Source organism: Microcaecilia unicolor, chromosome 2, assembly GCF_901765095.1.
Source record: "Microcaecilia unicolor chromosome 2, aMicUni1.1, whole genome shotgun sequence".
NCBI lineage: Eukaryota > Metazoa > Chordata > Amphibia > Gymnophiona > Siphonopidae > Microcaecilia > Microcaecilia unicolor.
Window position 1 is genome coordinate 437366865 of NC_044032.1, and position 13164 is coordinate 437380028.

At 40.9% G+C, this 13164-nt stretch overlaps 1 protein-coding gene across 1 annotated transcript in view; it reads right to left on the minus strand.

Annotated features, from left to right (window-relative positions):
* Positions 1-3420: 3420 nt before the first annotated feature.
* Positions 3421-13164, minus strand: part of AP1AR (adaptor related protein complex 1 associated regulatory protein) — a 113006-nt gene continuing 103262 nt past the window's right edge. The window contains exon 10 of the mRNA XM_030190853.1: positions 3421-4551. Coding sequence (XP_030046713.1) covers positions 4292-4551 — 260 coding nt within the window. The 3' untranslated portion in view covers positions 3421-4291. The remainder of the gene's footprint in view (positions 4552-13164) is intronic.

Below are 13164 nucleotides of genomic sequence, written 5' to 3' on the forward strand. Positions count from 1 at the left end.
CAAGAGAACCTTATGAGACTGGGAGACTGGGCGTCTAAATGGCAGATGACGTTTAATGTGAACAAGTGCAAAGTGATGCATGTGGGAAACAGGAACCTGAATTATAGCAACATAATGCAAGGTTCCACGGTAGGAGTCAGCGACCAAGAAAGGGATCTAGGAGTAGTCAATGATACGTTGAAACCTTCTGCTCAGTGTGCTGCGATGCTTAAGAAAGCAAACAGAATGTTAGATATTATTAGGAAAGGAATGGAAAACAAAAATGAGAATGTTATATTGCCCTTGTATCGCTCCATGGTGGGATCACACCTCGAATGTTGTATTCAATTCTGATCACCACATCTCAAAAAAAAAGTATAGTGGAAATAGAAAAGGTATAGAGAAGGGTGATGAAAATGATAAAAGGGATGGGACAACTTCTTTATGAGGAAAGGCTGAAGCGGCTAGGGTTCTTCAGCTTGAAAAAAAGATGGCTGATGGGAGATATGATAGAGGTCTATAAAATAATGACTGGAGTGGAACGGGTAGACATGAAACGTTTACTCTTTCCAAAAATACTAGGACTAAGGGGCGTGGAATGAAGCTACAAAGTAGTAAATTTAAAACGAATTGGAAAACATTTTTCATCACTGAACGTGTAATTAAATTCTGGAATTCGTTGCCAGAGAATGTGGTTAGCTTAGTGGGGTTAAAAAAAGATTTGGACGGCTTCCTAAAGGAAAAGTCCATAGTCCATTATTAAAATGGACTTGGGGTAAATCCAATGCTTATTTCTGGGATAAGCAGCATAAAATGTATCGTACATTTTGGTGATCTTGCCAGGTATTTATGACCTGGATTGGCCACTGTTGGAAACAGGATGCTGGGCTTGATGGACCCCAGTATAGCAATACTTATGTACTTATCAGTGGTGTACTACAAGGTCTGGTTATTGGGCTGATTCTTTTTAAAGTTTTTGTAAACGATATTGCTGAAGGGCTGATTGGAAAGGTTTGCCTCTTTGTGGATGATACCAAAATCTGCAGTACAGTGGACACCCTTGATGGTGTGGATAACATGAGGAAGGACCTAGTGAAGCTTGAAGAATGGTCTGGAATTTGGCAGCTAAGATTTAATGCTAAACAAATGCTGGGTTCATGCATTTGCGCTGCAAAAACCTGAGGGAGCAGTATAGTTTAGGGGGTGAAGAACGTTTATGCCTAAAAGAGGAGCAGGACTTGGGTGTGATCATATATGTGATGATCTTAATGTGGCCAATCAGGTAGAAAAAGTGAAAGCGAAAGCTAGAAGGATGCTTGGGTGCAGAGGAAGAGGAATGGCCAGTAGGAAAAGGGAGGTGATTGACGAGGTCTCACCCAGGATCTATACAGAGGCAACATTTAGAATATTGTGTACAATTCTGGAAACTGCAAAAAACTATAACAGGATGGAGTCGGTCCACAGGGCAGCTACTAAAATGGCCACTAGTCTCCATCATAAAGCATATGGGGAGAGACCTAAAGATCTCAACATGTGTACTTTGGAAGAAAGACGAGAGCGGAAATTAATCATAGAGACATTAAAATATCTACGTGGAATAAATGTGCAGGAGCCAAGTCTCTTAATTGAAAGGAGGTTCTGAATTGAGGGGGTATAGGATGAAGGTGAAAGGGGGACAGACTCAGAAGTAACCTGAGGAAATGCTTCTTCACAGAAATGGTGGTGAATTTGTGGAACAGCCTCCTGTTGTAGGTGGTGGAGACAAAAACTGTATCTGAATTCAAGAAAGCTTGGGACAATTACATAGGATCTCTAAGGGACAGGAAGAGATAGTAGATGACACAGCTGGGCAGATTGGATGCCATATGGTCTTTATTTGCCTTCATATTTCCATGTTTTTATTTTCCTGGCACAGGCAGAGCATCTTTTGAATCCTGACTTGTCTTTGGACACATGGAAGACATGGAGGTGTAGTTTCAAAGCACTTAGACTTAGGTTACTATCAGGCTTATTTTCGAAAGATGCCCATATTTGACCCAAATCGGGAGATGGGCGCCTTTCTCTCATGGGCGCCCAAATCGGTATAATTGAAAGCCGATTTTGGGCGTCTCCAACTGCAGTCTGTCGCGGGAATGGACAAAGTTGATGGGGCGTGTCAGAGGCGTGGTGAAGGCGGGACTGGGGCGTGTTTATCGGCCGAGGAGAGATGGGCACGCTCGGCCGATAATGGAAAAAAGAAAGGTGCCAGAAGCCAGAATTTGGGTCACTTTTTCTGGACCCTTTTTTTCACGAACAAGTCCCCAAAAAGTGCCCCAACTGCCCAGATGACCACTGGAGGGAATCGGGGATGACCTCCCCTGACTCCCCCAGTGGTCACTAACCCCCTCCCACCAAAAAAAAAAGAACTTTAAAAACTTTTTTTGCCAGCCTGTATGCCAGCCTCAAATATCATACCTAGCTCCATCAGAGCAGTATGCAGGTCACTGGAGCAGTTGTTAGTGGGTGTAGTGGACTTCAGGCAGGTGGACCCAGGCCCATCCCCCCCTACCTGTTACACTTGTGCTGCTAAATGGGAGCGCTCCAAACCACCCCCAAAACCCACTGTACCCACATCTAGGTGCCCCCCCTTCAGCCATAAGTGCTATGGTAATGGTGTAGAGTTGTGGGCAGTGGGTTTTGGGGGGGGATTTGGGGGGCTCAGCACCCAAGGTAAGGGAGCTATGGACTTGGGAGGTATTTTAAATTTTTTTTTTTAATTGTTACAAGTGCCCCCTAGGGTGCCCGGTTGGTGTCCCGGCATGTGAGGGGGACCAGTGCACTACGAATCCTGGCCCCTCCCACGAACAAATGCCTTGGATTTGTTCATTTTTGAGCTGGGCGCCTTCGGTTTCCATTATCGCTGGAAACCGATACCACCCAGCTCAAATCTGTCCAAATGCGATGCATTTGCCCGCCCATCTTTTTCGAAAATACGGTCTGGCCTGCCCCTTCGCGGACCCGTCCACGGAGGTAGACGCCCATGGAGATGGGCGTTCTCGTTCGATTATGCTCCTCTATGGAACTTTGTAAGTCTAAGTGCTTTGAAGATATGCTGCAAGGTAAACTAAGTTAAACTCAATGGCACTGTGTGGAAAAACAGAGGGGCCTTTAATATAAAAAAAAAAAAAAAAAAAGAGGTAATGCCTAATTGATAAGAAAAAAAAAGTGAAAACTAGCACTAATGCCAAGCTACTTGAGCAAATCCATTCAACAGAGCAGATAAGAAAATTATGAGGTATCTCCAAAGGCACGCAACATGTAAGAAGGTGTGTGCATGCTCAAACATTTCCTAAATACAGAGAGCTACTCTGTCCCAGTACAATCAAATATGTCACCCATTTGCTTGTCAGAGAACTGAATTTTAACTGGTGCTGTATAAAATATCTTTAATAAGACAAGCAAACATTTAAAATTATCTCATATTTAACAAAGTTAAAATTAAAACAATTTGTTTGCATTTCAGTGTTTTATCCTAGTTACAAACCTTCAACATTCTGAGACTGTATAGCAAATATTTACTTATTGGATAAGATTTTGATATATTGGTTATCTCCTTTATGCATGCTGAAAATTGCACTGATTTGGTGAGCTTCATGGAGTGGGATGGGAAGCTACTGGCCTTGATCAAACTAGACAAACACAATGGATGTACAGTCATGGACCTGAGAAACTTCCTTTTCCACTATCCAGTAAGAACAAATAAATTTGTGCCTCAAAAACCAAGGGCCTCTTTTACCAAATCATGCTAGTGATTCCCACAAAGCAATGCCAATGAAGCCCATGCAAAGTGAATGGGCTCTGTCAGCATTACCGCACCGGGAATCACTAGTGAAATTTAGTAAAAGGTGGGCCATAAATAAAATGTAAAAATATAATCAAAACGGTTGCTCTCAAAAATATTTCAACAATGTGAACCAGAATGTAAAATAATGAGGACGAATATCATTAGGAAAACGGGAAAGAAGATAAAACAAAATATACAAATGTTAAGTTTTTAATTAGTGCAGATAATTTCACAAACCCAGCTAACCCAGAAATATACTTGATAAAGCTACACAAAAATTCCTTAAAAAGTCAGCAGAAGGTAAAAGTTGAAATTGCACTTATTTCTGAATTAATTCAGATAACGTATTATCAATCCCATTTCTTGGTAACAAATATTGAGATGTTTAAATCTTTCTTCTATCTTTCTAAAAAGGATCAGACTAAACATCTGTACATTCCAATTGACTTTAAATGTTTGGTCATCACTCAAAACTCCATAAAACTGGATCTATCTATCTTGCTGGTCCGTATCAGATTTCTTTGCATCACATGGTTCTAAAACAGGATTCACAAATCCTGCATATTCTGAATTGCCATTGTCATCCATTTCAGCACTAACAAAGTCATTCTCCCATTCTAGTCCATTTGAGTCATCTGAAGCTGATGTTGGATGGCTCCCAGTTTTCTTGCTGTTATATCTTAGAGCTGCCCGCAGTATGTCTTCTTCTGTTTTAGAGCGCTCTCTCATTGGGATCAATCTGTTCATTCCTGTGGTATACAAGAAGATATACAGTTCTAACATCACTTGTAAAAATACAGTGACTATACAATTTATGTTTTAAAAATTATGATTATCACCTAGAGTACATAAAATGGATTATTCACAGACATTTTGATTTAACATATTCTTTAAACTACAATGAGCACAAAGGTACTCCCGGAAGACTATTTAGAGGGGGTACATAAAACTGTTCCTTTTTATCACCCTAAATCAGGACATAAAATGAAATAAAGTAACCTAACCCTCCATTTCCATGTACAAAACTTAGGGGCCCTTTTATAAAGCTGTGGCAAAAAATGGCCCTAGAACACACTTTCATGGGTTTTTCTCACGTGCTAAGGCCATTTTTGCTGTAGCCATAAAATGTCCATTTTCTATTATTTGAATTAATGGCCACGCACTGATGTTGCCATTAGTATGCAACCACAAAAAAATCAGAGTACTTAGTACACAAATATTATGGAGGACATGTGGAAAAATTCCACAATCCACATTAATTGTTAACAGTGTATGTTTAGGCAGTCTGTTATAGGCACTGGCGCATTTACTGTTTTTTTTTTACAGGTTGTGGCAGCATGAATCCAGGTCCCTGATGCAGACACTTTTGAAACTCCATGGAGTCGGATATTAGGAGGGATCCTGCCAGTAAAAACCTCCAGTGGATTGAGGAGACAGGGGGAGAAGCGTCATATTACAATGGCTGCTGGGTGTAGCGACTTCACCCGACAGCCTTGAGATAAGTGTGATTTAAGTTACTAAGTTATTAAGCCATCAAGCTATTTTATGCTCTCTATAGATATGGGGGACATGGGATGCACTGGCTTCATCTAAAATCCAGATTAAAGTGCTTGCTGGCTTTTAAATGCTTATATTCAGCCGTATCTATTAGGCCAGTTAAAGTCAGCAAGGCCTCTTAGGTCAACTCAGCAGACTCTGACTATTCTGTGAACAGCAGCAGTAAGATTGATGGCAATGCAGAGCATTTAGGTTTTTCAACTTTTATGCAATACTATTTAATGGAAAATTAGGTTGGGGCTCAGATCTTCTTTAGAAAAATGCTCAAAACAGTTATTTAACCAATTTTTCTAATGATTTTGTATTTAGGTGTTTATGATTAAGATCCCCTTTTAAGGAAGAGATGGCTTCTATTCATCTTTGCTTATGATGGTATACTTTAGTATAAAAGCCTTTACACTACTGTATAATTTTCACATTATCCTGTAAAATTCAAAATAAAAGTAGAAGTTTGTTTCATAGATCTATATAACATACGCTATACTTTCAACATGAAAGAATTGTAACAATATTCAAAAATAAATTAAGAAACCAAACAATACAAGGTTATATAGTGATTGAATGAGGTAACTGTAAGGGTCGAAAGAACATGTATTCTAGAACAAAGAGGTCTACTTTTGAAACTCCTCATACAAGGAAGATTATTTGTGAGATTCTAAGCAACAGCGGTGCTTTTCTAATGACATCCTGCTCGTCTGGAAGATATATTGCTGGAAGATAAATTTTGGGCCCAATATTCAGCTGGTGGTGATCAGCATTTTGCTGACTACCACCGGTGCTAAACCCAGAAATTCAATGCTGGGCCATGTCTGGGCACCAGCACTGAATTTCTGGGTTTGTGAAGCTGACTTACATATAGATGGTTAAGTGCAATATTCAGCACTTAACTGGCTATGGGTTACTGCATATTGACTTTTATGCGGTCCTATTTATGCGGTTAACCTGGCTGGTTAAGTTCTGAATATCAGCACTTAACTGGCCAAGTGCTGACTCTGCTCCAGAACTCTCCCAAAATAGCCAGGTTTGAGATTGAGGCTAATTGGTCATTATCAGTGGCACTAAATTAACCAGCCAGCAGCTGTTTCTAGCTGGTTAAGTTGCATTTAATATCGGACCCCTTTGTGAAATGGCCCAGCCCTAGATCTTTAGTGTTTCTTTACAGAGGATGTAAGATCAAACGCATCCTCAGTGTACCTGAGGGCTTAACTATCTTAAAGCAGCATAAGAACTTTATACATGCAGGCAATGAGCCACATAGTTAATGCTGCTTCTAAAACTGACTACTCTATACTGATATTTTTCATTATATTTTTGTCCATAAATTACTTCAGCTGTAAATATTGGAAATAATCCCTTTCCTTCAGTTTATAATCTTGCTGTATTTGTTCAAAGGATATGAAATGATCACTCTCTATGAACTTCCCCAACTTATAGGTTTTCTTCATTGTATTCCATATCTTTGCATTTTCGGAAAAGGGATTCTTTCATTTCCCTCCCTCAGTATTGGGATTCCACACTATAGAGCCCTTTTACTAAAGCTTGGCATGTGTTAACGGACATTAGAGCACACTAAATACTGCACATCCTATTTTATACCTATCGGCCACATGGGACTTAACATATGCAAATGTCAGTTAGTGCATGCTAAGCCTTAGTAAAAGAGCCCCTCTGTCCCTTAGTAGGATTTGAAGTAGCATGTGCTTGCTCAATGTAAACCCAATGTTTCAATGTTAATGCTCCTCATTCCTTCAAAGCCCTTAATCAGGCAGCTTAATAATTGGTCTTGAAATTAAGAACTCTCATCCCTCCATCTTCATGCCTCAACTGCAGGATTCCCCTTCCTGTCTGAGGTTGTTTTTGATTCCAAGTGTATCCAAAGATGAGCTCACGGATCCGTTTAAAGAAAAAAAAAAAAGCAAGAAATGCCACAGGTAATGTTTGGAACAGATATAAACATTTTGGCAGCACAATGATTTTAAACATATTTATCCTTCCCATCCATGATAGATGATGCTCTCACCAAATACTGAGCTATTTTATAGACTGTTGCAATAAGGGGTCATAATTAAGTTTAAGCAGCAGATTAGGAGAGATCTTCACCTCCAAACTACTTAATAAATGATTTGGCCCACTTAAATGTAAATTTCTGCTGCAGTTCCCGAACCTCTTCCTCATTCAGCATTTCAGATTTTGTAATACTCATTTTTAAGCCTGAAACTGCCCCATACTTTTAAAGCTCTTCTACAAGACCTGGGAACTAGGTGCTTGGGTTTATAGCAATTATCAGATGACAATCCACAAACATTATTTTATATTCCCACTATACTACCCATAACATCTCTATATCCCCTCTCTGTCTCACCAGTTGCACTAGAGACTATTCTAAGCATGAACAGTAAGAAGGGCAATGGGCAACCCTACCTCATTCCCCTCCCTAAATTAAGTCTCCCCAGTCATTTTATGCAAGCCAAAAGGGCCTGATAAAGGGCTATTATCCATTGTTGAAATAATCCCCCTATGCCTACTTATCCTTAAAATCGAGCGTGGTACCGGAAGATTGGAAGGTGGCCTATGTAACGCCCATTTTTAAAAAAGGCTCCAGGGGAGATCCGGGAAATTATAGACCGGTGAGTCTGACGTCGGTGCCGGGGAAAATGGTAAAGGCTATTATTAAAAACAAAATTACAGAGCACATCCGAGGACATGGATTACTGAGACCAAGTCAGCATGGCTTTTGTGTGGGGAAATCTTGCCTGACCAATTTACTTCAATTCTTTGAAGGAGTGAACAAACATGTGGACAAAGGGGAGTCGGTTGATATTGTGTATCTGGATTTTCAGAAGGCGTTTGACAAGGTACCTCATGAAAGGCTACAGAGGAAATTGGAGGGTCATGGGATAGGAGGAAATGTCCTATTGTGGATTAAAAACTGGTTGAAGGATAGGAAACAGAGAGCGGGGTTAAATGGGCAGTATTCACAATGGAGAAGGGTAGTTAGTGGGGTTCCTCAGGGGTCCGTGCTAGGACCGCTGCTTTTTAATATATTTATAAATGATTTAGAGATGGGAGTAACTAGCGAGGTAATTAAATTTGCTGATGACACAAAGTTATTCAAAGTCGTTAAATCGCGACAGGATTGTGAAAAATTACAAGAGGACCTTATGAGACTGGGAGACTGGGCGGCTAAATGGCAGATGACGTTTAATGTGAGCAAGTGCAAGGTGATGCATGTGGGAAAAAAGAACCCGAATTATAGCTACGTCATGCAAGGTTCCACGTTAGGAGTTACGGACCAAGAAAGGGATCTGGGTGTCGATAACACACTGAAACCTTCTGCTCAGTGTGCTGCTGCGGCTAAGAAAGCGAATAGAATGTTGGGTATTATTAGGAAAGGTATGGAAAACAGGTGTGAGGATGTTATAATGCCGTTGTATCGCTCCATGGTGCGACCGCACCTTGAGTATTGTGTTCAATTCTGGTCGCCGCATCTCAAGAAAGATATAGTAGAACTGGAAAAGGTGCAGCGAAGGGCGACTAAAATGATAGCGGGGATGGGACGACTTCCCTATGAAGAAAGACTAAGGAGGCTAGGGCTATACAGCTTGGAGAAGAGACGGCTGAGGGGAGACATGATAGAGGTATATAAAATAATGAGTGGAGTGGAACAGGTGGATGTGAAGCGTCTGTTCACGCTTTCCAAAAATACTAGGACTAGGGGGCATGCGATGAAACTACAGTGTAGTAAATTTAAAACAAATCGGAGAACATTTTTCTTCACCCAACGTGTAATTAAACTCTGGAATTCGTTGCCGGAGAAAGTGGTGAAGGCGGTTAGCTTAGCAGAGTTTAAAAAGGGGTTGGACGGATTCCTAAAGGACAAGTCCATAAACCGCTACTAAACGGACTTGGAAAACTCCAAAATTCCAGGAATAACATGTATAGAATGTTTGTACGTTTGGGAAGCTTGCCAGGTGCCCTTGGCCTGGATTGGCCGCTGTCGTGGACAGGATGCTGGGCTCGATGGACCCTTGGTCTTTTCCCAGTATGGCATTACTTATGTACTTATGTACTTTAGAATTTGAAATAAAAATGGGTCAACAGACCCTATCAAATGCTTTTTCGGCATCAATGGCCAGGGCCACCTAGCCATTGATGTATCTTAGCTTGCCAAAAAAGACTGATATTACTGGATACAAGTTTACCTGATATAAACCCTGCTTGGATTTCTGCGATGATTTTAGACATTAGGGGGGTCTTTTACTAAAGATTAGCTCAAGTTATATGCAGGAGGGCCCATAGGAATAAAATGGGCCCTGCTACAGATAACTCAAGCTAAGCTTTAGTAAAAGACTGCCTAGAGTTTTAATTTGGCCTGCTAAAATAGAAGCAAAATTTTATAAATCAGTACCCAAGAGGCATATAAGTTGGCAAGAACTACACTCATTGGGATCTTTCTCTGATTTGAGCAAGAGAGTTACCCCTGCTACCTCAGATGGTAGGAAGGCCTTCTTCCCTATCGACAGAATTAAACATAGCTGTCAGTGGTGATACCAGATCTCCAGTTACATAAGTGTTGCCATACTGAGACAGACAGAAGGTTCATCAAGCCCAGTATCCTGTTTCCAACAGTAGCCAATCCAGGTCACAAGTATCTGGCAAGATCCCCAAACAGTACAATACATTTTATGCTGCTTATCCTAGAAATAAGCAGTGGATTTTCCCAAGTCCATTTTAATAATGGCTTGCGGACTTTTCTTTTAGCTATCCAAAACTTTTTAAAACACTGCTAAGCTAATTGCTTGTATCATTCTGTGGCAATGAATTACAGAGTTTAATTACACGATTGGGTGAAGAAATATTTTTTCCGATTCCCCTCAGCCATCTTTACTCCAAGCTAAAGAGCCCTAGCCGTTTCAGCCTTTCCTCATACGGAAGTCATCCCATCCCCTTTATCATTTCCATCGCCCTACTCTATAACTTTCTAATTCCACTATATCTATTTTGAGATGCGGCAACCAGAATTGCACACAATAGTCAAGGTGCGGTCATACCATGGAGCGACACAAAGGCATTATAACATCCTCATTTTTATTTTCCATTCCTTTTCTAATAATACCTAACATTCTATTTGCTTTCTTTGTGCCGAAACACACTGAGCAGAGGTTTTCAAAGTATCATCAACGATGACTTCTAGATCCTTTTCCTGGTCGGTGACTCATAACGTGGAACCTTGCATCACGTAGCTATAGTTTGGGTTCCTCTTTCCCACATGCATCACTTTGCACTTGCTCACATTAAACATCATCTGTCATTTGGATGCCCAGTATCCCAGACTTGTAAGGTCGCCTTGCAATTTTTCACAATCCTCTTGCGATTTAACAACTTTGAATAACTTTGTGTCGTCAGCAAATTTAATTACCTCACTAGTTACTCCCATCTCTAGATCATTTATAAAAATGTTAAAAAGCAGCGGTTCCAACACAGACCCCTGCGGAACCCCACTATCTACCTTTCTCCAATGAGAATACTGACCATTTAACACTACTCTCTATTTTCTATCCTTTAACCAGTTTTTAATCCACAATCGAACACTACCTCCTATCCCATGACTTTCCAATCTCCTCTGTTGTCTTTCATGAGGTGCTTTGTCAAATGCCTTTTGAGAATCCAGATACACAATATTGACCGGCTCACTTTTATCCACGTTTGTTCAACCCTTCAAAGAAATGCAGTGGATTGGTGAGGCAAGATTTCCCTTCACTAAATCCATGCTGGCTTTGCCTCATTAATCCATGCTTTTGAATATGCTCTGTAATTTTGTTCTTTATAATAGTGTCTACCATTTTGCCTGACACTGACATCAGGCTCACCTGTCTAATTTCCCAGATCACCTCTAGAACCCTTAAAAAAAAATCGGTGTTACATTGGCCACCCTTCAATCTTCCGGTACCATGCTTGGTTTTAAAGATAAATTACATATTTCTAACAATAGTTCTGCAAGTTCATTTTTCAATACTCTAGGATGTATACCATCCGTTCCTGGCAATTTGCTACTCTTTAATTTGTCAAATTGTTCCATTACATCTTCCAGGTTTACAAAGATTTGATCCAGTTTCTCTGACTTGTCAGCATTGAATATCATTTCTGGCACCAGTATCTCTCCCACCTCTTCCTCGGTGAAGACCAAAGCAAAGAATTCTCTGCTACGGCTTCATGTTCCCTGAGTGCCCCTTTTACCCCTCGGTCATCTAGCGGTCCAACCGATTCTTTTGCCAGTTTCTTGCTTTTAATATACCTAAAAAAGTTTTTATTATGCGTTTTTGCCTCCAACATAATCTTCTTTTCAAAGTCTCTCTTTGCCTTCCTTATCAGTGCTTTGCATTTGCCTTGCCATTCTTTATGCAGTTTCCTATTATTTTTAGTCGGATCCTTCTTCCATGTTCTGAAGGATTTTTTTTAGCTCTAATAGCTTCCTTCACCTCTTACAGAATTTCTGGTGCTTTACGAGAGGGTAATAATTTAATGGCAGTCAATGTCTTGACTTCTGATACTGGGCGTGTGATCTGAGTGCTCTTTGATTCAGATAGTGACGTAGCATCCAAATATGGATCTGTCTAGGATGTAGAGGTCATGTCATCTAATTTATAAAGTTCTTTGTAGAATGCCACAAATCTTTCCCGAATCTTAGAGCTATGTTATTATTTCCACCCCTTGCTTGGTTTTAATTCACACAATATTAATTCACGCTGCAATCCTTTCAATTTATGCACCAACAATTTACTAGCTTTATTGTTTTAATTCCATTATCTTATATCTTATTTCTTTCAGCTCCATCTTCTTTAGGTACTTTCTAGCATCCTATAACTTCTTAAGTACTCCATTGGATACTGTGGCTTTTTAATGTTCTTTCTCCAACTGTTTTATCTTGGTTCCTGTACTCTATCTCGTTTTTAACTGCTGTTGATGCCGCTATTAATTTAGCTCTAATAGCTGCCTTTAGGCCATTCTACCTTCAGGGTCTGCCCCCTGCAACAGTGTAGTGAGATACCCCCTTATTTCCTGCCTAATATTATCCAGCACCTGAGGGTCCATTTCTCATTAGGTCTTCAATACTGAATACCCACGTCCCTCCCTGTTCAACTGACTTCTATGCATAATAGGGCATGGTCATGGATAGATTTTGAAGAAGTCCATCAAAGAGAAGGATGGCATGGTCAGGAGTATTTCCTCCTACCAGCTGGTAAGAGAGGGAGGGAGAAAAAGTATCTGTCAACATGGAGGGAATGTGTCATGTAGTCGCTGTCAGGAGTTGACATGAGCCCTGGATTGGTCACCAAGAACAGGTGGTCGGACAAGCACTGGTTCTTTACCTGGACCGACCACCGTTCTCCTCGGGTTGAGCCTTCAGGTGCAGGCGGCCAGCAGGACTAGGGGATACTCAGTTGGAAGTTGGAGACATTGAGAAGGGTTAGGGCTGAGAGAGACTCTAGAACTGTGATTTCAGCCCAGGCAGGGCTAGAATCCATGCAGGTGTCAGGTCAGACAACTACCCTGATAAGAGTCAGTGACTAGGCAGAAGTCAGGTAAGACAGCAATCCAGGTAGGGTCGGAGCCCAGGCAGCAATCCAGGTAGGGTCGGGGCCCAGGTAGAGGTCAGGTCAGGCAGCAATCCAGGTAGGGTCGGAGTCCAGGCAGAGATCAGGTCAGGCAGCAATCCAGGTAGAGGTAACTAGCGAACCAAGAAGCACACAGAAACAGCTTTTAATTGGACCTGTTACTGAAGCCCTGTTTGAAGGGAGTGGTTT